This window comes from Erpetoichthys calabaricus, chromosome 7 (assembly GCF_900747795.2).
Source record: "Erpetoichthys calabaricus chromosome 7, fErpCal1.3, whole genome shotgun sequence".
NCBI lineage: Eukaryota > Metazoa > Chordata > Cladistia > Polypteriformes > Polypteridae > Erpetoichthys > Erpetoichthys calabaricus.
Genome location: NC_041400.2, coordinates 199411116 through 199438991, shown reverse-complemented (window position 1 = coordinate 199438991; position 27876 = coordinate 199411116). Strand labels below are relative to the sequence as shown.

At 41.4% G+C, this 27876-nt stretch overlaps 1 protein-coding gene across 1 annotated transcript; it reads left to right on the top strand.

Annotated features, from left to right (window-relative positions):
- Positions 1-11530: 11530 nt before the first annotated feature.
- On the top strand, positions 11531-27876 carry LOC114655032 (E3 ubiquitin/ISG15 ligase TRIM25-like). Its single transcript, XM_028805941.2, has 6 exons — positions 11531-12147; positions 19211-19306; positions 20229-20477; positions 20628-20787; positions 23217-23282; positions 27065-27876. The coding sequence occupies exons 1-6, from the start codon at positions 11596-11598 to the stop codon at positions 27601-27603; spliced, it is 1662 nt and encodes a 553-aa protein (XP_028661774.1). The 5' UTR covers positions 11531-11595; the 3' UTR covers positions 27604-27876.

The following is a 27876-nucleotide window of genomic DNA, read 5'->3' as shown; positions in this document are numbered from 1 at the left end:
GAAAAAGAAGGGTTAATTCAGGAGAGAAAAAATCAGGTTGAAAAAGAAGGGTTAATTCAGGAGATCTAAAATCAACTGAAAAAGAAGGGTTAATTCAGGATAGGAAAAAGCAGTGGAAAAATAAGGGTTAAATCAAGACACCAAAAAAAGTGGGAAAAAAGGGTTAAATCAAAATGGGAAAAATCGGGTGAAAAAGGAGGGTTAATTCAGGAGAGGAGAAATCAACTGAAAAAGAAGGGTTAATTCAGGAGAGCAAAAATAAACTGAAAAAGAAGGGTTAATTCAGGAGAGAAAAAATCAACTGAAAAAGAAGGGATATTCAGGAGAGCAAAAATCAACTGAATAAGAAGGGTTAATTCAGGAGATCAAAAATCAACTGAAAAAGAAGGGTTAATTCAGGAGAGAAAAAATCAACTGAAAAGAAGGGTTAATTCAGGAGAGAAAAAATCAGGTTGAAAAAGAAGGGTTAATTCAGGAGAGAAGAAATCAACTGATAAAGAAGGGTTAATTCAGGAGAGAAAAAATCAACTGAAAAAGAAGGGTTAATTCAGGAGAGAAAAAATCAACTGAAAAAGAAGGGTTAATTCAGGAAAAAGAAGGGTTAAATCAAGACTGAAAAATCGGGTGAAAAAGAAGGGTTAATTCAGGAGAGGAAAAATCAGGTTGAAAAAGAAGGGTTAATTCAGGAGAGAAAAAATCAACTGAAAAAGAAGGGTTAATTCAGGACAGCAAAAAGCAGTGGAAAAATAAGGGTTAAATCAAGACACCAAAAAAATCGGGTGAAAAAGAAGGGTTAAATCAGGACAGCAAAAATCGGGTGAAAAAGAAGGGTTAATTCAGGAGAGGAAAAATCAACTGAAAAAGAAGGGTTAATTCAAGATAGCAAAAATCGGGTGAAAAAGAAGTTTTAATTCAGGACAGAGACCACTTCGTGACTTGAGGGTTAGACTCCTTTTGCAGCGCCATCCACTGTAAAGGTGCATGGTCCGTGACAAGTGCAAACTCCCTACCCAAGAGGTAGTACCTCAACTGTGTAATCGCCCACTTAATTGCAAAGGCCTCTCTTTCCACTGCTGCATACCTGGTCTCGCGATCCAGCAGTTTCCGGCTCAGGAACATGACGGGGTGTCCAGCACCGTTGACGCTTTGGCTCAGCACTGCTCCAAGGCCTGTGTCCGATGTGTCGGTCTGGAGGATAAAGAGAAGTGAAAAGTCAGGTGCCTTTAAAACAGGTGCCGAAGTAAGGGTCTTTTTTAAGTCACTGAAGGCTGCCTCAGTCGTCTCAGTCCATACCACAGTGTTAGGGGCCCTCTAACCCTTTGTTAAATTTCTCAAGGGCACGGCTCTCTCTGAAAAGCGGGGTACAAACTGGCGGTAGTACACTGCTAAGCCGAGAAATGCCTGGACCTGCCGCTTGGTTAGCAGATGGGGCCATGTCAAAATGGCTTCTATTTTAGAGCACTGCGGCTTCACATTACCACGACCCACCAGGTAGCCGAAATATTTGGCTTCTTCCAATCCAAAGAAACATTTTTTTGGATTGATTCAAAGACCAACTTCACCTAGCATCCGTAATACTGCTCCAATGTGCTGTAGGTGTTCCTTCCAGGTGCTGGAATAGATGACGACATCATCCAGATAGGCAGCACTATATGTGTTATTGGGGCAGAGCACTGTGTCCACCAGACGTTGGAAAGTTGCAGGAGCCCCATGTAACCCGAATGGGACACGACACTGCCAGTGCCCACTATGGGTGCTAAACGTGGTTTTACCCTTTGCGGAATCCGTTAAAGGAACCTGCCAGTACCCTTTAGTCATGTCAAGTGTGGTCAGATATTTAGCCTGTCTAAGCCTCTCAAGGAGGTCGTCCACTTGAGGCATTGGATAAGCATCAAAAAGTGAGACCTGATTAAGCCAACGGAAGTCATTGCAAAACCTCCAACTCCCGTCGGGCTTAGAAACCAAGAAAATTGGGCTGGACCAGGGACTATGACTCTCCTCTATGACTCCTATGTCCAGCATGCGCTTGATTTCCAGTTCCACTTTCTTTACCTCAGGAAGCCGATAGGGGTGTTCTCGGACGATGACCCCAGGCTCAGTCACAATATTGTGGGCAACCAGAGAGGTCCTTCTGGGTTTTTTGTCTACCACCTCCATGGCAGACTAGATAAGTGCTTCGAGCTCTCGCCTCTGCCACTTATTCAAATTAGACCCGAGGTTAAGTGTGTGAGTTTGAGCAAAGAAGGAGCGGGGCTGGCCAGAGGAAGGATCAGAGTCCCTTTCCCTCCAGGGCTTCAGCAGATTCACATGATAAATCTACTCACTCGGTCAACGATTTGGTTGTTTCACCAAATAATCGACGAGTCCTTTTATCACCTTAACTTCGTATGGTCCCTGCCAATGGGCAAGTAATTTAGAGTGAGAGGTGGGAACCAATACCATGACTTGATCCCACGGTTGAAACTCCCGAAGTGTCGTGCCACGGGCATATTAATGGGCCTGTGCTGACTGCGCCTCCTCAATGTGACTTTTTAATATGGGCTGAATTTTTTCAAATCTGTCGCGTAATTGCACGATATATTCCAAAATATTAGTGGAGGGAAGAACCTCTCCTTCCCAGCCTTCTTTTAAAATGTCCAATATACCCCGGGGTTGTCATCCATATAATAATTCAAAGGGTGAGAACCCCGTGGAGGCTTGAAGGGCCTTCCCTGTAGGAAAAGAGTACGAGGGGGAGAAGTTGATCCGTATTCCTCCCGTCCCCGCTGACCACCTTACGAAGCATCTTTTTTAGAGTTTGATTAAATCTCTCTACTAAACCATCGGTTTGAGGATGATACACCGCGGTTTTCAGGTGCTTTATTTTAAGTAACTTGGCCGTTTCCCTGAACGTTTTCGAGGTAAACGGAGTCCCTTGATCCGTAAGGATTTCTTTAGGAATTCCAACTCGCGCAAAGACCTCCATTAGTTCCCGTGCGATTGCAGAAGGGACGTCATTGCCTGCCCCAGAGCAGGGCGGGATTTCCCTAGAATGGTCTGCAAAGGATCAAGAGGGAAAATTAGTGCACTTCGCCACCCCTTGGTCTGGCATGGAATTACATGTATTCAAGCCCTTTAGTTGTCTCCAAAACACACGTGTGTGACACTGTATTAATGCTGAATACTGGAAATGTGCCAGTAATACTTTTTATTATTGAAAATACATGTAGTCCTTCTTGTAGTAAATAACATCCACACCCTTATTTCATCCCTAATCTGAGACCCTGACTGAACACTGGCCACTGTGCCAGCAGAACACACTGCTGTAAAAGAACTTTATCAAATAACTTGATTAAATCTAAAAAGATTATTTAATAATAATTTCCAAATTCTGAATTACACCTAACACATTCTTTTCTACTTGGCTGGGTGACGAAGCCCACACAATAACTGGTGCACTGTCCATCAAATCTGCTTCTTGCCTTATACCCAGTGCTGCAGTGATATTTACAGGTTCCCAGTGAACCTTTACTGGGTATCTTAAATTTACCTGTCTGTTCAGTTGTCTGTTCAGTTCTTTTGAGTTGGTTATCGCTGTGCTTTCTCACTAGCAGTTACTAGATGACTAGATGATGTTGCAATGACAGCAGCAGGATGTTTAAAGGTGAAGTAACACAATGTTTTATTTTTCCTTTCACACATCATGTGCTTAATTGACACCCATTGTAATCCTGGTTGTTTTATAGAGAGTCTAGAATTCTACTGTTTGACAACTTTTGCAGCAGAACAGGGTGAGCTCAGTATGTGCACAAAACTGATGGCATCTGCTCTGCAGTACTGGGATCACCAGGATTAAAATCAATAAAGTCACAGAAGACATTCTTAAGACACTATGTACAAAATGGAAATGATGGAAAAATGCCTGAAAAATATGTAAAAAACAAATAAAAAGTCCACAAAAAAACCCTGAAAAGTCCTTAAGAAGCATGTGCAAAAAGCCATTAAAAGTGTGAAAAATGCTAAACAGACACTGGAAGTGTGAATGAGTCCTAAGTCTTCTCAATTTTGCACCTGTCTGCCCACTGCACCTTTCAGTCCCCTCATTTAGAGTCTGATGATTCAATAATCTTTTAATGCTTGAGAGATGAAAGTCAAGACTGATAATATCTTGTGTAACCACATTGAGGTACACTCTCAAAAATAAGCAATACATTAATGAAACATCATTGCCTATTTAACCAAGTTAGGTATCCACAACATAGATCCCTTAAATCAGAAGGGCTTCTTCTAACAAACTTTTCTTTAATTTCTCTATGTCTGCTCTTCTCTCCTGATGCATACTCTGTCACCTCAATGTGTCTTTCCTGCTGATGGAGACTCTGTTAGCTTCACTGTCAATGTGAACTTCTCTTCTGAGGACCTGAGAAAGGAGCTGGGATGTCTGAAGAAGATCAGCCAGTGGGACATCATGACATTGATATCAGGTAGCGAGTCTGTTTATGTTGTATTTGTTGTTAAAGACTGTCAGAAGGACCAGGCAGATGATAAGAGGAAACTGAGAGATGCGAGGCATGAAGAAGGCCTGCTGTTAAAGATGTTTTATTATATATAGTTCCTTTTACAGTGACTAGCTGAGTGATGTCACACTCTCATAGCAAACAGTTAGATGTTTTTACTATTTCTTTTCTCTTCTTGATTGGCCGTTTGTAGGTGTCACTTTGAAATGCCATATCAGCTATAATCTTTTAATTACAATTACCAAAAATGTTTGTTTTTATTTTTATAAAGAAAGCAGCTGTTTGTGCTATGTTGTTACTCCACCATGATTTGTGCTTGCACTTGTCATATTGCGTTTTATTTTATCGGCAGTGCATTTATAATACATGTTTAAGAACTGAACTAACATCACACAATGCTGTCTTCATGGTTTCCATTCTTCTCTTTTCTTTTTATTTTCAGGCCATGAAGTTCCAATTTTTGCCCTACAGCCTCCTGAACCTCAGAGCAGAGAGGATTTTTTCCGATGTGAGTTTGTGCTTTTATTAAGTGGATCGTCACAGTAGTAATAATTTCTCTTTTAATATCCCAGGACATATTAAAGTGTAACCATCAGAAAGAACTGTGTGAGTGTTGAGTGACTGATGAGATGAGAGTGATGGGATCCTGTGACTGGGGCATCATGAGATAGAATCAGGACAGAGAGGCACCAAAGCAGTCAGATAGGTTTGAATCTCTTCAAGAATCAAGTGAACTCACTGGAAGTAAAAATACATAAACTGAAAATGAAATCCTGCTAATCTATGCCAGGTCCAACTGTCACACAAGTGCAGTGTTCCTTTTGTCCTCTCCAATTTTTGGGCACATATTCCTTTTTTACTTTTCTGTTTTCTATCATCTCCTTTCTGTGTGGGTCTCTATTTGCTCATTCTCTTCTAATAATAATTTTAATGATAATAATTTCTTTATAACATTAACAACAGCTGAATATGCTTTACACAAAATACAGTTTCACCCACTGTTAATGACAATTCATGTTAAAATACACATGATATGCTACTGTAAATGAAAAGGACAGACACTCCAGTAAGCTGACTGCTCATTTCCACAACAAACTAAGTCAGCTTTGAATAAGGAGGACTGCTACAGAAAGTAGTCAGAATGAGGTGGAAATATTTAAAGATTGTGACAACAAGACATTTAGACCATTCAGTTTTTAAATTTCTAATTCTAGTTAAGGCTCATAGCACCTCTATTTATATAAATGAAAGACATGTGCAGGGGACATCTTAGGAACTGTAGGAGCTAAAAAAATAGGGTTGGTACAGAAGTTATGCTGCCTTGGGCAAAAGTCAAAATTCAAAAAAGAAAATCAAAAATCTAATTTTTTTAAACAAATACTGAAACATAACTGTGTGGTACCCGGCGGGGGTTGATGCCCGGCTGGGATACCCAGGAGGACCAGAGGAGGGCTTGTGCCTCCTCCAGAACACGAGGGGGCGTCCTCCCTGGTTTCTGTGGGGGCCACGGGTACAGAGCTTGGAAGCTCAACCCTGTAGGGGCCCGTGGTCACCGCCAGGGGACGCCCCGATGCCTTGGGAGCCCTGGACCTCAGTACTTCCGCCACACCCAAAAGTGCTGGGGGGAAGAGGACTGGGGACACCCAGTGGACTTCTGGTTACACCGCTAGAGCTTCCGCCACACAGGGGTGTGGCTACAGAAGCCTCAGGATGCACCTGGAGTCCTTCCGGGGTGTATAAAAGGGGCCACGTCCCTCCAGTCAGGGGCAAGAGTCGGGTGGAAGAGGACGAAGCTTGGTGAAGAGGAGTGGAGGCGGACCAGAGACTGTAAAGGCATTGTGAGTGTGGCCAAGGACTTAAGGGATGATTGGTGCTGAGGCACTGGGAATGTGCACTGTGATGGATGAGAATAATGTAAATAAACGTGTGTTGGGTGATAACATCTTGTCTACCTGTCTGTGTCCGGGCTGTACCCCACAACTGTTAAAGAGCAATCCTTCTTCATTTGTCTCATCTCTTGACTTTCTAATGAACTTTAACAGAGGACACCACATGTTCAGAAGCTGTACCTGATGGTCAATGTCACATTGTCCCTCTGGCTGATCTTCTACATGCTCTTTCTCATACATGACAGCTCCTTTCTCAGGACATCAGAAGAGAAGTTGACAGTGACAGTGAGCAAGTCTCCATCAGCAGGAAGGACACAGCGAGATAAGAAAGTCTGCACCTGGACAGAAGAGAGGCCAACATAAACGAAAAGAAATGCTAGTGAGAAGAAGTTCTTCTGATATAGCAGATCTTTGTGTTGGACAGACAGTTTGGAATAAATGGGGAACTGATGTTTTATTCATTTATTGATTCTTTATGACAGAGTATTTCAGTGTAGTTTCACATAAGATATTATCAACCACAACTTTCAATAAGCTTTTAACATGACAGGTGAGTCTTCAGACTGTCCGTGTGAGGACTGAGGATATAGCAAGAAGATGGGTGCAGAATTGACTAAACACTGAAACAAGTAAATTTTGGTATGAGGAGCTTATGAAAAATTAAAGTCAAATTTGGGGATTGCAGGGTCAGTGGTGGAGCTGCTGAAGTTAATTAAAATAAAAATATAATGACTTACACAAGTATGAAAAAACCTGTTGAATATAAATATGCAATAAAGGTTCTGCAGCTTGAAAGACAGACTTGGGTGTTCTTGTGGACTGATCACCATCCTCAACCAAACAAAGCAGAAACCATCCAATCCTCACATTAGCCTTCTCTGCTTTCTTTGGTTGAGGATGGTGATCAGAGTTGGTCTTGTGGAATGGAAATTAAAATCTATTGCTAGCTTCTGTATGAAAATCTGCATGTTCTCTGTGTGGCTAGGTATTATTATAACAGATAAATAAGCGTGCTTACATAGAGTAGGGCTGCCAGTGTGGAATGCAGTTTTTGGCTACTTCCCGGCTTGTCTGGTTATCGTCCAATTAAGATGCCAAACGTATGACAAGTTTTCTGATAAGTTTAATTAAAAATATAAGAAAAGATTAGAATTTCTGCTTTCCGTTGTAATCAACAAATCGTGTAAGAATGTTCTGTGACCTTTGGATGAAACTGAGCTTATTTTTTTTCTAACCGCTTCTTTGAAGATCTCTGTTATAAAAATGCAATTCACCCCCCTATGAGGGGGCTTTTGCACTTCAGAGAGTCAGTGAGATAAAAAGCTGACAGGCTCTGTAATGCAAGGACCCTCTGCTCATCAAGAATGGTAAAGAATAAAAGAACTCTGCTTATTTGAATTGGTGTCTGCCTGCTGTTGTCTCGACCTTTCGTCCACAGTCTCATCCATTGTGAGAGTTGGACATCTAAAGCAGAGCTTTGCTAGCAGTGGTGTGATTTAGCTTTATTATTTATCCAAGATATACAATATTTAGTCAACCCAGGAGGATTGAATTACAAGTATAAGACCAAGGGGTCAAAAAAAGAAAAAAAAGTACTTAAAGTCTCATCAAAGTCTAGGCCAGACTCAAGTTCACAATACAGCCTGTCCCACAGACAAAGTTGGAAGAGACAGGGGAAGGAATAGATCAGCCAGAACCTTATGGTGAAGCTTCTGCTCCAGCCAACAACCACTATGGAAGTAAAACTGCAAGGAAGCGAGCAATGAGAATTTGTTGATCTCAGGTGGGATATTGGAGCCAAGTATGGCCTCTTTATCCCGCTATCAACTACTACCAACACCTACTGCTAGACATCAAATTCAACCCCAACAAAATATGTAACTCTGCTTTTGGAGCAAAGAGAAGATGGAAACAAGCTATCTGAGCTGAAGGTGATAATTACCATACTCACAGGGTAAAAAATAAATGATATACACAAAATAACAGACAGAATTGATATTAGAATAAACAGTAGAATGAACAAGCTACTTCAGGAAATAAAAAATCAGGAGGTACATTTAAGCAATAAATTTGATGTAAACCTTAAATAATGTCTAGCAAGTATTAATGAAGAAATACAGGGAAATTTGAACAAAACTGAGAATAAAATAAAAAAAACTCTGGAAGATGCTAAGCAAATGTTTACAACTCGTATTGAAGACATTGAACATTCGATATCTGCTAATGACAAAAAAGCAACTGTAACACCTGGGGATCTTGGTTGGCAACCATAACCCCCCCCCCCCCCCCCCCACCCCCCCCCCCCATTGGCAGACATATGGTCTACTCCCACCCTCCTGAAATCACCATCGATCTGCCGCAGCTAGGTGTGATGTGGGCGTCCCTTTAATCTGATCGAGCCACTTGGGTCCTCAACAATGAAGATCTTGTGAGCCGGATCACCATCGGGGAATCACACCGCATGACCGTAGTGCCGTAGCTGACACTCCCTCAAAATCCAGGTAATGTGCCTCATTCAGGACTCCATGAGCAACCATTCAACACAGAGTCAAACCAGCTGTACCCAAGGATTCTCCAAAGAGACACAGTACCAAAGGAGTCCAGTCTTTGTCTTAGGTCACTGGATAGCATCCATGTCTTGCAACCATATAGCAAGACAGGAAGCACCAGGACTGTAAAGACTTGGACCTTCGTCTTTTTGCATAGATATCGGGAGTGCCACACACCCATTTCCAGCGACCTCATTAATCCCCATGCTCTCCCAGTCTACTGACTTCATAGGAAGAGTCACCAGAGACATGGAAGTCACTACTGAGGTAATTAAACCTCTCAATGAGGTCGACACTCTCTCTTCAGACAGACACACTGCTGATGTGCCCAAGAGGTCATTAAAGGCCTGAATCTTGTTGTTTATCAGGACACTCGTAAGCCCAGACACTCAGACTCCTTGCTCAGTCTCTCAAGAGCCCCCATCAGAGCCACTATTTACTCCACGAAGATCACAGCATCGTCAGCAAAGTCAAGATCAGTTAATCTGTCTTCACCAACAGATGCCCCACAGCCACTGGACCCCATGATGTTGCCCCAACACTCAGTTCATGCAAGCATTGAACAGAGGAGGAGCAAGAAAACTCCCCTGATGAACCCCAGAATCAACTGGGAAAAACACAGAAGTCCTGCCTCCACTCTGCACAGCAGAGTACTAGTGTATAGGCCGGTCACGGTATCCAGCAACCTTGAGGGGATCCCCCGAAGTCTCAGCATGTTCCACAGTGCAGCTTCATCAACTGAGTTGAACAGTTTATGAAAATCGACAAAGGCTGCTGATATTCATATTTGCGCTCCATGAGAACCCTCAGGGCCAGAATGTGGTCGATGGTAGACTTCCTAGGCATAAAACCAGATCCAGATCACTCTGGTTGCTGGTAGGTGAGCATAGTGATCTTTGATCCTATTGAGGATGACTAGCAAGGACTTTACCTGGCAATGAGAGCAGTATTATACCCCTCTAATTGCTGTAATCCAGGCAATCACCTTTCCCTTTCCAGATAGGGACCACAAGTCCCATTTTTCAGTCATTTGGGATGATGCACGTCTCCCAAATGGAAGCAAAGATTAATTGCTATGCCAGGAGGACAGCCTTACTACGAGCCTGGAGAAGTTCATCCTGAATACCACAGTTGCCTGTAGCCTTTCCTCCCCTCAGCGGGTTCATCACCTGTGCCATCTCAGTGAGACTACGTGGTTAACAGCTATTTGGAGGATCAGCCTCAAGAACCGTGGACCAGAGATATCCAACGTCCTAGCCGGAGGATCAGCTTTGAACAACTGCTCAAAGTAGCCAGCCCAGCGGGTCACAACTGCAGTGTCATCTGTAAGGACCGTTCCATCAGCTGCCCTGACTGCAACTCTCCAAGGAACAGATTCAAATATGCGTAATGCTTCGGTTCCTCTGTAAGCAGGACGTGGGCCACTAGACCATACATGGTGCATCACTTGCTCACAGATTCCACTAACAAATGCCTCCTTATCTGCCCTCAGAGCCCTCGCAGCCGTCCTTCTCAGATCCTGGTACAGATTAGAGTTGCCATCAAGCTATGCGCTCCAACTCCTGTTGATGATATCCAGAGTGCCCAGCAAGATGAAACACCTCCTTCTGGGATCACTGGTAACACCAACACAACCCTCAGCAACCTTCAGGGTCTTGTCACGGAACGTCTCCCACAAAACCTTTGGCTCAGCAGTTGCACCCAAGTCCATAAGTTCCTCATACAAACTGCATGCACACTCTTTAGAAACTGCCTGATGATGGACTCTGGCCAGGTCCTGCTTCATTTTCCTAATAAGTGGTAGCCTACTGGACCTCAGCTGGATCTTCAGAGTAGCAACAACAAATCTGTGGTCAGAATTCACAAACTGGGCAATTCTGTAGACCCTGCAGTTTTGTAAGAGCCTCCAACATCTGCCCACAAGGTTTTGATCAATCACCTTCACCACATCATCAGTATTGGAGTACCAAGTCCAACATTGCGGCTCAGGGCGCTGGAACTGGGATCCAACAATCCACATCCACTAACTTTTTGCAAAGTCAAGGAAAATTGAGCCACTTTCACCACGGTCACCAGACCCATAGGGACCAATACAATCCTCATAGCCAGCTCTGTCAGTGCCAGTAGTCGCATTGAAGTCAACCATGACCAGAAGAGTGTCACCTCGTGGCCAACCATCAACCACTGAGGAAAGTTGGCAAATGAGTTTATGACCCTCACAATGTTTAAGCTTCAAAATGAAGTGATTTTATGTAGTTGGTGGAGTTTAGTGCCCACAAATCTGCAAAAATAGGTCCAAGTGAAGCAGCTTGTTCTTTCCTTGTTATCTTTTTTATTTGCTGCTTTCTTATTTGCCCCTCTTTTTATTCTCTTATTATAATTTTGATTGAAAAAACAATCATTTATGACATAATTAGAATTTTGTGCTTGAATTAGACATGTCAAGAGAACAATATAATTTCATTCTTTTTTGAGATTCTGAAGAACTGGAATTCCTGCTGCTTATGAACAGTATTGATACCGTCTGTGAGCAGTCAGTTTCTCTTTAAATCCACGCCTCCTTTTCTCTAAGTAAAGATACACTTTCAGTTTCATTTCTTTACCAATCACCTCCTTGTTTGCATAATTGACTGTCTCTGCTTGCCTCTGCTCTGACTTACAATGGCTGAAGCCCAGCGCTTTGTTCTACAGGATGAGTTTACCTGCACAGTTTGTCTGGACACACTAACTGACCCGGTGACACTGCATTGTGGTCACAGCTTCTGTCTGAAGTGCCTCACTGATTACTGGGATCAGAGCCAAGAGTGCATCTGTCCTCAGTGCAGACATATCTTCATCCCGAGGCCTGAACTGCACAGAAACAATGTACTGGATGAAGTCATAAAGAAACTGAAGAAGACAGAAATCAGTCCTCCTCCTGCTGGCCCTGGAGATGTGAAGTGTGATGTCTGCACTGGGAAGAAGTTCAGAGCAGTGAAATCATGCCTGACCTGCACGTTGTCCTTCTGCCAGACTCACCTCTGGCCTCACTGTAATAAAGATGCCTTGAAGGATCACAAGCTGATTAATCCAGATGGACATCTAATGAAAACACTTTGTACAAAAGATCAGAAGTGTCTGGAATTTTTTTGCAAATCAGATGAGGTCTGTGCGTCGACTGGACACAGAGTTCATAAATCAGTCAATCTGGAGAAAGCGGAAACAAGGAAACAGGTAAGAAGAGTTTAATATTCAGTACAAATAAGCCACATACTACAAGTGAAAGGATTTCTTAACAAAGTTTCACAAAGAAATCCAAACATCCTTTTTCTGATTCTGTTTTTCCTAGGAGAAAGGAAGTGTTGCCAAATTTCACAGGTATTTTAATGCGCAATCACAGTCCATATTGATTGTTTTACTCTGCCAACTAAGATTACCAGCGGAGTTTTTTGGATGGCAGAATATAAATATTCATACAATGTCATTTTCTATCCGAGTCAATCCACACCAGGGTCATGGGCTGGGGCCTATTCCAGCCAGGACAAGCCACAAGGAAAGAACAAACCCTGGGCAGGGCACCAGTCCATCTTAGGGTGAACACACAAACACACACACAGACACACACTAGTGCCAAAATCACTTAACCTACATGTCTTTGGATAGTCGTAGGAACCTGAACAGCCATAAAAAAACCCACACGGAGAACATGTGACGTGCACCCTGGTCTCCTCTCTGTCTGTCACAGGGTTTACTTCTGGCAGGTTTGAAAATATTTTTTGTGGTGAAGTGCACCATGACATAAGAAATAAACTTGTTGCAAGTGTGGCTAATTTATAGCCTTATTTTTGTTTCTTTTTCAAAAAGTTATAAAAAGACACATTTACCTGGACATAAAAGGAGGTACGTAAAATCTCATATTATGCATATCCATGGTACGTGTGCCCCATTCACAGAGCTTATAACTAGAGTTATAAGTATTGAATTAGTTACAAAATTCAGACAGTAAAGGAGTGTATGACGTTGACTGACCTTTATACCATCACATTAATTACGTTTCACATCACACATTCCTGCACATTATGTCTGGCAATGGCCTGACAATCCTGCATTATAAAGAGCTAAGAATGGCAACGATGATAATAAAAGCAAAATAACACTTCAGGAAGATGTTTTTCAAAATTATCGTCTTGAAAATTGTCCTAAATCAAAAAACAGACCAGCCAATTAAATTCTTTAATCTATAAAAACACCTAAAATATTCCTCTTTTTTTTGAGACCAGGGAAAATACTGTAAAAACAGATTATGACAGGAAAACAATTACAGATTAAGTTTGACATGTCCCTTCAAGGAAGCATTTCTTCTTGTAATGCTTTTTTAAAGTGGTTCAATAAATTACAATCTACTGAACAAGGACATGATTTTGGTCTATCGAGAACTTTAAGAAAGAGAGAAAATATTGAAAGTGAAATTCACAAATTCAGTTCAGGGTAGGAAAAATACCTGTTTTGACACACGTAGAGTAACCCAGTACCAAGAAGATGACTTACTGCAGCTGTTGATTACACATTTTAAATACACTGTTAGTTACAGACGTACTGCATTAACTTCATGTTTCATGTCCCTGTAAATTACTGATAAATGGACTCTCTGAGTCAGTATCCCACTACAACAGATCATACTGGTTCTCTTATCAATATTTATCTTTCCACTGAAGTAGCAGTGAGGTTGGGCCACAGATCAAGAGGTTTTAATTAAAATACTTCATGAAGAGTACTAGGGGCAAAAACTAACTGCTAACAAAAACTAACAGTAAAAAGGATATAACAATCAGTATATAATCAAATGGTTAAAATCCTATTTAACAGTAAAAAACATCAATTTGTAAAGGCTTTGTTCATGTAACCATGTAACTCACTGAGTAATGTTTCTGATTAACAATACTGCTCTGATGTTAAAGTAGGCCTCAGAGCACCGCCTGTTCTGCTGTTAGGTCCACAGGACATGCCACAGGATGACTTTTTCCTCCTTAAGGCTTACTTGATCTGCAGACAGGGTGGCTTGTCCCTCAGTTTGGGTCATTTAAGCAAGGTCTCTCTTCTTTCTTCCGTCTCTTCCCAGGAAGCAGCTACAACTCGATGCTGGAACATCAGCGCTGTTGTTATAAATGGAGGTTTAGTTGTTACCCAGTTAATAGCTTGATTATATACATTTCCAGCAGCAGGATGGGTGGACTCAATCAGGTCTCTCTTGTAGTTTCTGCATTTTGCTGGATGTAGATCATTGGCCGGTAAAAGGCTTAAGAATTTAATTTTCTCTCTTTAGTAAACAATACTGCAATATTCATTAAAAAGTGTTTGAAGCTCCTATAGGAGAGGATGGAAGACTCCATCTCTTGCGACGGTTGTCCCTTTAGTAATTTATGAGGTATGAGACCTAAAGGTTTGTTTTGTTGGGGGTACCACTTACAGACATTAATGCCAGCAAATAGCAAGTTTTCTACTTATAGTGATCTTTATGGACCTCAAGCAGTCCTTGAATATAGATCTCAAAGTACTATTTGTAAAAGTAGTCTGTTGATTATTTCAGGATGTCAATATTACCTCCCAATCCCATTGTTTTGTTTCAATTTTGCCAACAGAATCAAATTCTATATATTTTGGATAATATGAAATAAGATCTAGAGTTAAAAGGCATAATTTACACTAGTTTCTTAACAAAGGAAGGATGGAATGGGGGACCCAAAGGGTGTCCATCAGGGAAAAGCTTGAATCCAGTCCCATTACAGTAACAATATAATGAGAACACAAAAAGATCCAGGTTCAAATTTCAAATAAAAAAAGACAGAAGAGTCAGAGAGCCATGTTCTGTGGAGGTCCCTGCACAAGTTACAAGTAGATTTCAATCTTTTATTCCAAACTGCAAATTTATTACTGTGTTGTCTCCCCATACCTACTGTACCCTTCGAAAATGAGGAGCACTCAGGCAACACACAATCAAAAAATGAATGAAAGTTAATGTAGCACCAGTGTCCTTCAGAGAGCAACTCTAATTAAGCAAACAGGAATCAAAGAAGAATCACAGGACCAGTAACTTCCATTCAGCTTTTGGAAAAACTCAGATTAACAAAAAACATATAAACTCCACATTCCTGTTTTCAGTTCTCCAGTACATAACATTTGTGCAGCAGTGTGCACATTTCTCCCTTTCATGTTTATTCTAAGGATTTAAACTATTTGTGAAAGTAGTATGCTGGTTATTTCAGTATGTAAATGTCATTTTATTGGTTCAATAAATTAGAACTTACTGGCAGTAAGAAGGACGTGTTTTTCTGAATGATGGACAACTGTAAGAACACGAGAAAATATTGAAAATGTGAGACAAGCTGTAAAGTAGAACCTTTGACATTACTCACAATGTCAGTTGGTAACATTAAAATTTTCAGATGGACTGTTTTCATCAACATATTTTATCTGGAACAAATTTCGAGACATGTAGTAGAAACAGGATCCTTTTTAAAAAGCAGAACTTTATAGAGAAGCTAGCATAAAAGCAACTCTACGGGTGGCGTTGAGGGAGGAGTTTAGACAGAGCACTTAGACACTCAGAACTCTTCAGACATGCATCCCGGCTGCAAAAATCCATCAACTGTGATGCATAACCACCGGTGTGTCTTGGATATGGACCATGGCCTTTGGCCAGCTCGCAGAACCAGGGGTTAATGTGGAATATGGGTTGCCTTTGATCCCGAATGAGTGAAGTAAGGCACAGCCAGGTGGCATAAATGACAGAACAAAGTGACAAAGCAGCTGGGGGAGTACATGCCATGCCAAACATCTAGGTGGTTTGGTGGAAGTAGCCACAGAAGAAAGCACAGGACATTTTTAGGGTCACTCTGTGGAATTGGGCAAGAAATGGTTGATTACATTCCCCTCTCTCTCTCTCCCGCGCCCAGGTCACTGCAATATTTTATGTTGTGTATTTACATTTCACTAAAGTGTGTTATGTTTTGTGATATTACATTACATTTTGTTACTTCATCTTCTTCTTCTTCTTCTTCTTTCAGCTGCTCCTGTTAGGGATCGGCAAAGATGATCATCTTCCTCCATATCTTTCTGTCCTCTGCATCTTGTTCTGTTACACCCATCACCTGCATGTCCTCTCTCACCACATCCATAAACCATCTCTTAGGCCTTTCTCTTTTTCTCTTGCCTGGCAGCTCTATCCTTAGCATCCTTCTCCCAATATACCCAGCATCTCTCCTCTGCACATGTCCAAACCAACGCAATCTCACCTCTCTGAGTTTGTCTCCCAACTTGAGCTGACCCTCTAATGTCCTCATTTCTATTCCTGTCCATCCTCGTCACACCCAATGCAAATCTTAGCATGTTTAACTCTGCCACCTCCAGCTCTGTCTCCTGTGCCACCGTCTCCAGCCCATATAACATAGCTGGTCTCACTACTGTCCTGTAGATCTTCCTTTTCACTCTTGCTAATACCTGTCTGTCACAAATCACTCCTGACACTCTTCTCCACCCACTCCACCCTGCCTGCACTCTCTTTTTCACCTCTCTTCCACAATCCCCATTACTCTGTACTGTTGATCCCAAGTATTTAAACTCCTCCACCATCGTCAACTCTACTCCCTCATCCTCACCATTCCACTGACCTCCCTCTCATTTACAAACATGTATTCTGTTTTGGTGGTCCTACTGACCTTCATTCCTCTCCTCTCTAGAGCATATCTCCACCTCTCCAGGGTCTCCTCAACCTGCTCCCTACTATCGCTACAGATCACAATGTCATCAGCAAACATCATAGTCCACGGGGACTCCTGTCTAATCTCGTCTGTCAACCTGTCCATCACCATTGCAAATAAGAAAGGGTTCAGAGCCGATCCCTGATGTAATCCCACCTCCGTCACTCCTACCGCAGACCTCACCACAGTCACACTCCCCTCGTACATATCCTGTACAACTCTTACGTACTTCTCTGCCACTCCCGACTTCCTCATACAATACCACAACTCCTCTCAGTCACCCTGTCATATACTTTCTCCAGGTCCACAAAGACACAATGCAACTCCTTCTGGCCTTCTCTAAACTTCTCCATCAACATCCTCAGAGCAAACATCACATCTGTGGTGCTCTTTATTGGCATGAAACCATCCTGCTGCTCACTAATCATCACCTCACTTCTTAACTGAGCTTCCACTACTCTTTCCCATAACTTCATGCTGTGGCTCATCAATTTTATTCCCCTGTAGTTACTGCAGTCCTGTACATCCCCCTTATTCTTAAATATCGGCACCAGTACACTTCTTCTCCACTTCTCAGGCATCCTCTCACTTTCCAAGATTCCATTAAACAATCTAGTTAAAAACTCCACTGCCATCTCTCCTAAACACCTCCATGTTTACATAGATATGCCATTTGGACCAATGGCCTTTCCATTTTTCATCCTCTTCATCGCTATCCTTACTTTCTCCTTGCTAATCCGTTGCACTTCCTGATTCACTATCTCCACATCATCCAGCCTCTTCTCTCTCTCGTTCTCTTCATTCATCAGCCTCTCAAAATACTCATTCCATCTACTCAACACACTCTCCTCACTTGTGAGTACGTTTCCATCTTTATCCTTTATCACTCTAACCTGCTGTACATCTTTCCCAGCTCTGCCCCTCTCTGTAGCCCACCGGTACTTTTCTCCCTCCTTAGTGTCCAACCTCTCATACAACTCATCATACGCCCTTTCTTTGATCCTTCGCCACCTCTCTCTTCACCTTGCGCCTTATCTTCTTGTACTCTTGTCTACTTTCTGCATCTCTCTGACTATCCCACTTCTTCTTTGCCTTTCTCTTCCTCTGTATACTCTCCTGTATTTCCTCATTCCACCACCAGGTTTCCTTTTCCTCCTTCCTCTGTCCAGGTGTCATGCCAAGCACCCTTCTTGCTGTCACCCTTACTACATCTGCTATAGTTTCCCAGCTGTCTGGTGACTCTTGACTGCCACCCAGTGCCTGTCTCATCTCCTCCCTAAACTCAACCTTGCAGTCTTCCTTTTCAACTTCCACCATTTGATCCTTGCCTCTGCCCTCACTCTCTTCCTCTTCTTGATCTCCAACGTCGTCCTACAGACCACCATCCTATGCTGCTTTACTACACTCTCCCCTGCCACCACTTTGCAGTCTTCACTCTCCTTCAGATTGACTCTTCTGCACAGGATGTAATCTACCTGTGGGCATCTTCCTCCACTCTTGTATGTCACAGTATGTTCCTCCCTCTTCTTAAAATACGTATTCACCACAGCCATGTCCATCCTTTTGGCAAAATCCACTATCCTCTAACTTTCTTCATTCCTCTCCTTGACACCATACCTACCCATCACCTCCTCGTCGCCACTGTTCCCTTCACCAACATGCCCATTGAAATCTGCTCCAATCACCACTTTCTGATCCTTGGGTACACTGTTCATCATTTCATCCAACTCACTCCAAAAATTTTCTTTCTCATCCATTGCACACGCAACTTGCGGTGCATGTGCACTAACAACATTCATCATCACACCTCCAATTTCCACCTTCATCATCCTCACTCTGCCTGACACTTGACATACTGTTTCTTCAGAATAACTCCTACCCCATTTCTCCTCCCATCCACACCATGATAGAACAATTTGAATCCCCCTCCAATCCACCTGGTCTTAGTCCCCTTCCATTTAGTCTCTTGTACGCACAATATATGAACTTTCCTTCTCTCCATCATATCTGCTAACTCTCTCGTCTTACCAGTCATACTGCCAACATTCAAAGTTCCTTCCCTCAGTTCCACTCTCCTTACCTTCCTCCTCTCCTCCTGCCTCCGGACAAGTCTCCCCCCTCTTCTTCTCCTTCTTTGGCCAACAGTAGCACAATTTCCACCAGCACCCTGTTGACTAACAGTACTGGTAGTGGTTGAGGTTAACCCGGGGCTCAAAAGATCTTGTATGGAAATTTGTATTGTTGTCCGCATATTGATTTGGCAAAGTTTTACACCGGATGCCCATCCTGACATTACCCTCCCCATTTATCTGGGCTTGGGACCACCACGAAGAAACACATTGGTTTGTGCATCCCCTGTGGCTGGGATACATTTTGTTATTTCATATTACATTATATCTTGTTATATTGTGTACATTGACGTTGTACTATGTTTTATTAGGTATATTATGTCACATTATGTTCCTTCACATTTCATCATATTTTATTATGCATATGATGTTACTTTTTTGTTCCATGATCCTTTTTCTGTTCCCAAACAGAATCCAGTGGGGGTGCTAGTGACAAGAATTCAAAAGAGATTCCAGGAGAGTGAAATGAAAATGCAAGAAATGAAGGAGACGGTGGAGTTGATTAAGGTGAATTGCATTATGGTGGCACTTATTGTAGTGAGCTTTTCTCGGAATATGGGACTAGAGTGTTCTCCAAGTGGTCCAGTGTCTAGGCTAGACCTGTCAGCTTTGCTAGAGTTTGAGGTGAGTGAAACTTCTTTCGTCTCAATCAGAGAAGGCTACTACAGGACCTAATCAAACTCTTTAAAATTCTCAAAGTTGATTTAACAGATTTAATTTTTAATGAAACAGTCTGTCACTTGCTCACACACCAATGAAAATCATTAAGAGGTCTATTATAGACAAAAGACAGAAAGAAGTTGGTGTACAGCCAGGAAGGAACTGCCAATGTAGTTGCAGAGGAAAACTTGAAAACTTTTACAAAGTTTTTGAAAAAGACAGTGGGACCACCTATCTAATGACTAACCAAGCGAGTGACATGAGAACTCTCATGTCATCTCATTTACAAAATGTCTTACACTATAATAGAAGGTTGTCATTAATATCAGGCATCATACAACAACATCAACCACATGCCTCACAGTTCCACAAAATGTCCACGTGTGGCTTAAAAAGTTTGGTGATTTTTGTTTTCACTGGAGAAATTTATATAAACACTAAATGAGAAACAATAGTAATTTACACAATAAATCACTTCAAGACGGGCAGTACACATCTCTCTTCCGGTGACAATTTGGCAAATTTTAATAGAAGTTGTAAGAGTCACTGCAAATTCAATTTCACATGAATCACTGGCTCATTGCTACTTATGAGCCAAACTTTCACTGACAGGGTTATATTGAGAAATAAAGCACCAATCCATCAAAAATGTACATTAAGACTTCATGAAATTAAAGTAATAAAATCAGAATCTGTTTTTGTCTTATCTTCAAACAACCATAAATGTGTTCCAGATGTGTAATTAAAATGTTTCTCTTCGTCCATGCAGGTATCTGCAGACAAGGAGGTCCAGGAAAGTGAGGAGAGCTTCACAAACCTGATCTGCTATATTAAGGAAATGCAGAAAATAGTGACATGGAAAATTAGAGAGCAAGAAATGAGTAAAGTGGACAGGGCCCAAAAAATCATGAAGCAGCTGGAGAAAGAGATGGAGGAGCTGAGGAGGAGAGACACTGAGATGACAAAGCTTCTAGAGACTGATGACTGCAAGGTGACTACTAGAGACTACTTCCACAAGGTGAGAGAGACATTTCATAAGAAGTCTGATCAGGCTCGGAGGCCATGAGAACATTTAGGGCACAGATTGAAGCTCTTGTGGTCTCTTTTCTTACAAAGCATTTGGTTTGCCACCCTGAAATTCTATATTCACTTTTTTTCCCTGATACAGGCCTGCTCATCTCTTGATGTCTTTCTTAAAGACAAGGCCACACTCAAAGTTACTGTTCCTGCTCTCGTCTCTTGTGAGAACATGAGGAAGGAAATTTTGTATGTGAAGGGCCATCTGGAGAAAATGCACCAGTGGTACTTTGAGAACGTAACTCAATCAGGTATTCAGTCTTGTCCCATGATACAGCTTCATAAAGATGGGCAGGTTCAGGGTTAGCAGAATATCCATAGAATGTGGAACCAGAGCACAAGGCTTATACTCATCAGAGGTGGATTGACAGGACAGGCAATGCAGGCAATTACCCCTTGGAGGGTCTGTTTAACACGATACTCATTGCATTGACAAATCTTTGGGATTTCCCCTTGAAGCACAGCATTGAAACACCACAAAAACCTGATCAGGTTGTATGCTATCTCCACTGTAAGCATGTCAATGTTTGTGATGAAGGTTACTCTTTTTTAATAACAGTAAATGTAATCAGAAAAGATTTTATAAATCATTGGCTGTTTCTCTTCTGTAAAACCAGCAAAGCAATTGCCTATAGTACTACTGAATCCGAATAATTACAATAACAAAAGCCTTATTCTCTTGAAAAATCAATTACTGACATGAACAATTAGAATATAATCTGTAGAGAAGACAGGTATAAAAATAGTTTTGGATCCTGGTAGTTACAGGCCAACAAGTCTTACGTCTATGCCATGCAAACTTATGGAAGCTATAATAAGAAATAAATTAGAAAATTACCTAAATGAAAATACAATACTAAATAATAACCAGCAAGGGTTTATGAGAGAAAGGTCCTGCCATAACCAATCTTACAGATTTTTTTAAAGATGTACCTGGAATAACTGACAAAAACAAAGCATACATTATAATTTATTTAGACTTTCAAAAAGCCTTTGACTCAGTCATCCCACAACAAAGACGAATTCTGAAACTAGAAGCTGTGGGCATCAGAGGTCACCTACAAAACTGGAGCTCAAGCTGGTTAATCGTCAGGAGACAAAGACTACAGAAAAAAGGAGAATTCTGCACATGGACCAAGGTCATCAGTAGAGTCCCTCAGGGGTCTGTCCTTGGACCCTCCATTATTTTTTCTAAATTATATTAATGACATTGATTCTGGTATAGGAAGAAAACTTGTGCAATTCAAAGATGACACAAAAATTGTAAGAATGGCAGACTTGGGTACAGCAAAAAGAATTCCAAAAGACAGAACTGGGCGAACACTTGGAAAATGCAGTTTAATGTAGAAAAGTGCAAAGTGCTACACATGGGCAAACAGAACATCAGTTATAAATACCAGATGGCAGACACTGTCATACAGGAAGGAACATCGGAAAAGGATTTAGGGGTTTATGTTGATACAACGTTTCATTGACTAAGCAATGTACAGAAGCAGTTAAAAAGGCAAATAAAACATTAGGTTATATTGTATAAACTTAGTCGAGGGATGTTATCCATCCATCCATCCATTTTCCAACCCGCTGAATCCGAACACAGGGTCACGGGGGTCTGCTGTAGCCAATCCCAGCCAACACAGGGCACAAGGCAGGAAACAATCCTGGGCAGGGTGCCAACCCACCGCAGAGGGATGTTATGCTCAGACAATATAATGCACTTTAAGACCACATCTGGTATATTGTGTGCAGTTTTGGTCATCACTGCAAAAGAAAGACAGAGCAGCACCTGAAGCTGTGCAGAGGAGAACAATCAGGGGCATCCCAGGATTTAACAAAAGAACAACTCTGACAGACTCCAAGAATTAAACCTGTTCAGTCTCGAGTAGAGGAGCCAGCGTGGGGACCTCATGCAGGTCTTCAAAATACTTTTTTTGATCATAAGGTTAAGTGACATACTCGAGGGCAACAGTGGAAATGAAAGGGAAGTACACTTAAAATTGAAGGCAGGAAGCACTTCTTCATGCAAAGAGTTGTGGAACTCTGGAGCAAACAACTGAGACATTAAGTTAAAACAGAAACCTTGAGGACCTTTAAGAAGACTCTTGATAAGCTATTGGGACAGCTTAGCTTTTAGCTAAACAATCTGGCTTGATGGACTACATGGTCTCCACTCATATAAAGAGCATTTACATGTCAGGAAGCAAACATTAGATTGACCCAGAGAGCGGGGCATGAAACATAATCATGTCCCTTTGACTAATATTGTTGTTACTATTATTATGTTTGTGGTGAACTCTTAAGTGTCAGAACACTACAGAATGTCATAATGATTTCCAAGGAAACTACAAAGTGCCTTCACCTACAGCGGTAGATAATCGTGATGTCTGGCGTTCTCAAATGTGAACCCATACTCCTTACTGGGACTGGGAGTCAGATGCTTCATAATGACTTCTCATGCCCCACTATGTGGTGGGACAAATATCTTATGTCAGTCAGACTTTCAGTTCAATTCCTAGGAGTAAGTCTAAGATGCTTGATAAATATGGGCACTGGTTTGTGAAGCTGTGAGACCCACAAATTGCAGTCTTTTATTTATTACAGCCTTTTTACAACACGCAAAAGAGTCCTAATGCTTTCTTTAAAGCTTTCTTTTGTTCCCCCACCTTCCTCCTTTTCAATTCAGGAAGTAAACCACCGGATTGTTTACAGTTTTCCACAACACCTCAGACAAGACTGGAGTTTCTGCGGTGTAAGTCTGTGTTTTTATTACATTTACAGTCTAAATGAGAAGCTTTTCACCTTCAATATTTCTGTCTTTGCTGCAAAAGTAAAGTCTATGTGGGAGCAACAGGGTGTCCTCATGGTTGTAGCGAAGCAAATGCTGGTCCTGTGACTTGTGCCCCATTGATTGAATAGTCTTGGGTCAAGCCAAGGAATCTGTGAGCTTCAGATCGTAGAGAGAACTTTATGTGTCCACAGAGAGAAATTAACGATTTTTATGGCTACCAAATGCCCAGATAGTTGAACTGGGATCGCTTGTCGTACAAGTGTAATGATTTAATGTCTCTCTGTCTGCTTTCTGACACTCCTCTTTGTAATATTTTTAATTCTGGAAGGACAGTGTTAATGGACATACAGAAATATAAAATAGTTTATTTACATCCAGTGTCTAAATGTTGCTTGTAGCTGCATATTTACACATATAAATAAATGTATATGTAAAGGTGTAGTTCTGTTATCAGGAGTAGGAACAAAATGTTACTGACATCTTTAAGGGCGTTTACCCTTTCAGGTGGTGAAACGTTTGATTTTTGCTTGTATGTTTTTCTTAGCTAACTATATACTAAAACTATAAGAAGTGTAATTTCAGTGTGGAGTTTGGTAAAAAATATTTTTAACTTAACCATTTCTGGAAAATGCTTTCTCACACAATATTGAAGCACATTTAAACAAGATGACATTTGGATAAGCTGCAGCCCCTGAGTGTCACATCCTGCCATACTGTCATTTTAAATTGTCTTTGTTCTCTCTTATGTGTTGCTGATATCACACTGAACAACACACGAGTTTTGCTTCCTGAAATATTTGACGGTTATGGCAGACAGCTTCAAGCTGAACACACTGTAGATTGACTGTATCACATAAGAATTTGGAGGAACATGAAATTAACTTTGTTTAAATTTAGCGTCTTTAGTCACTTAGTAACACTGACACACTGCGTTTGTTCAACTGAGATACAAATGTTTTGTTGCTTATTTTAATTTGTACAATAGTTGGATTCCATTTGAACTGACGCCGCTTTCATTGTTGCACAGTCTTTGTGAATCCTTTCCCCATATTCATCATTGACAGCAAAAAGATTAGCAGGGTAGAAGTCCAGCTGTTAATGCAGAAACAAAATCTTGAGCGACAAGATTGTTCTTCATGAATATGCGTGTGTGAAGCATGTTGTCAATCAGCTGAATGTTGTTTTAAATTCTCAACAACATCCTTGAATGCCTTCTGTGTGATCTCCTCTGGCCCCACTAGCAGATCTTTAAAGCACTTGTTGTTAATGACACGTCTGATTTGTGGACCAACAAAAATGCCTTCTTTAATCTTGGCATCAGTTATTCATAGAAATATCTGCCTCAAATATTGAAATAGTTTATCTTCCTTGTTCATCGTTTTTCCGAAATGTTTCACCAGTCCAAGTTTTATATGAAGAGGGTGTCTTTGTTGAGTCTGACAAGTGGTTTGTGTGCCACACGTTTCTGCCCTGGAAACAAATGGTTACAGAGTTGTGTTTAGCAGGGCTCCTCCATATGCAGTATTGCAGTATTTAGACATTCCTTGTAGTAGTACCAATACTTTCAGCTCACCAAAGATGTTCCTGTTGTAGATATTGTGCTGTGTATGTTTCAACAGCAATTCCATGTTTTTGTAGGTTTCTGCATAGACAATTGGCATTGAAGGGTGGACATTACCATTCTGTAACATAACAGATGTTAGACGTAAGAATGAAAATCAATAAGAAGATGCCATTGTTGAGGGTCTTCCTCACAACCCAAAGCCATGAATAGCCCATCAAAGTCAGGGCACTTACTTTGTGGGCAACATATTAGTGGACTTACAAAATCAGAGGATATCACAAAAATAAGCAATTGCAATAAAATGGTATGTGATAGGAAATTGCAAGGTGATTACTGAGAACAGCATGCCAAATCTAAACAAAATACACCAAAGTGTCCAGGAAACAATTCAAGAGTGTGTTGAGAAGGCTTTGGCTTTTGCTGTTTAACTCATTTTTGAGTAACCTAACTTACTGTATATGACAACCTATTTCAGCAGAGAATACAAAGAACGTTCTGGCTGACCAACTGACCAGAGAAAAGCCATCGCCTACCTGCTGATGTCTTTGTTTAGAACTTCTGTGGACTCGGATAACCACCGTGTCTATGAATGATATGTACTCTGTGTGTTTCTGAGATATCTGTAGCGTCTCTGGTACCTTTTTATCACATATTCTTTGATCCTCCAAGGTCATGTGATGAATGGCATCCACGTCTTCTGGGATTGTCTCTTCAGTTGATCTCCCAGGATGTCCTTCATCTTCTGTGCTGAAATGTCCGTCACTAAATTGAGAAAGCCAGTTTTTGACTGTGGAGTAAGAAGGGCACACATCACCTAATGGCTCTGACATGTCTTTGAAGAACTAATACTTCATCACCTCTCAACAATCTCTTGATGTGACATCACCGTTGTTTTGTGATATCTTTACTTCAACCCTATAGAGATTACATTTTTAAAAAGTTACAATGATGACATTTTGGTCGGGAACATTTAAGAGAATGCTTTTGATGTGATACAGGGTAGAAGTTATTCAAAACATTAGTCAATTAATGAAAGCCAAAGACTGATCGACACCCCTCGTATCTTTGTTGCCCGGTGTTATTAGTCTTGGTGCTATTTTATTGGTTGTCACCTTTCAGACCAGTGGCTAACACATATGACACTGTCACTGTGTATATATTGTCACAGCACCATGACTGCATCAGATGGTGGTATTCATTAATCTGTGTTCTTCTTTGGACTGAAGAAACACCAGAAAAACCTCACAGAGCGCTAGTTAGCAGGAGGCTCAGAACTCTTTGGTTGCCATATCTTTGTTTTGGTTTTCGACTTTGATTTTTATTTTGCCCTTTGCTTTTGCTCTTCCAGTTCAGACTCTTATGTGTTTTTAAACTCTACTCCTTTCAATTAACAATAATGGAAAAAGCTGACAAGCGATTCAAGCCAGGGACAACCGGGCTGTAATAAAACAATAAGTAAACTTGAGGCAAAATGACAGAGAATTCTGTTTGTTTCTTTGTTTGTTTGTTTATCCAGAAGCCTGCATGCTTCGTGTATCGCGTTTTCATCTTAAATAAATGGTGTGTGATGATGACAAATCTAACAGCTGGGTGGTCACCTAACCACAACCAGCACGCAACTGTTAAAAACCTAACAAAAAATGGTGTCACCAATGATCAGCCCATCTTCACAATATTACATCCAGGGATTATTCTCTGCCTTGTGTTTGTTTTCAATTTTTCGTTTTTTGCTGACTTTGAATCCATTATTTTATATATTTCTGTGTCATTGCTGTCATGTACTGTACCTTCTTCTGTATGTTTGCTTCTGTTCTGAGGTTTTGATCTTTGGACTGCGTATTGTGAATTGTTTGCTCCAGGTTGCCTTTTTGGTCCCTTTTGTAATATTTCCATAAATATCCTGCTTTGGAGGTTTCAGGGCCAGGAATGCCTCGTGTTTTCAGGGCTCAGTGGAGTCGTAAGTTCTTGTTTGTGAGTTCAATTTCTGTTTTTTGTAATTTGTGGCATCAAATTCACAGCAGACATTTGCATCATGTCACTACAGTTCTTGATTGCTTACTGTAAATTGATATCTCGTGTCCTGTGCTTGCCTTCAAAATCAGACAGTAACATTTGGGCATCGCAGGTCCATCAGAGCCAGAGAAGATTTCCTCACTTGCTTTCTGCTCTCTCCTTTCAGATTCCTGTCCACTCACGCTGGACCCCAGCACAGGACACAGACACCTCACTTTCTCTGAAGTCAACCGAAAGGTGACATGTCATTGGAAACAAAGCCAGTGTTCTTTTCATCCGGACAGATTTGACTTCTGGCCCCAAGTTCTGTGTGGACAAGCGCTGTCTGGGACTCGCTTTTACTGGGAGGTGGAGTGGAATGGGCTGTGGGCTTCAGTTGGAGTCACATACAAAGGAATTGGCCGGAACAGCGATGGTGCCGAATGTCGTCTTGGATATAATAACAAGTCCTGGAGTTTATTCCGCTTTAATTCCCGTTACTTGGTGTGTCATAATAATAAGGAGACGGTAATCAGTGCCGCACGGAGCCCCCGAATAGGCGTGTATCTGGACTACCCTTCTGGCTCTCTGTCATTTTATAGCATCTCAGATACAATGATCCACCTGTACACATTCAAGACCACCTTCACCGAGCCGCTCTATCCAGGGTTTGAGGTTGGACTTGGTTCTAGTGTGACAATCTGCTATCTGGGCACCTCTGACTAGCGACTTCTGCGGCCACTTCATGTTTCTGTAAGATGCCATTTCCTGTCACAAATTGTCCATTAGCTCAGAATTCTGACAGCACATCCCAACTTCCTGACAACACAAACCCCAAGAAAGCCGACGTCAACAGCTTGAGTGGTCGAAAGGGAAATCAGTTAGAGGCACACAGTTTCTCACTTGCATTGAAATGTTAAGAAATATTTTAAAATGAAAAAAATCACACCGCTGCTTGATGTATTTACTTGTTAAAACTAATACAAAACATTTTAATCA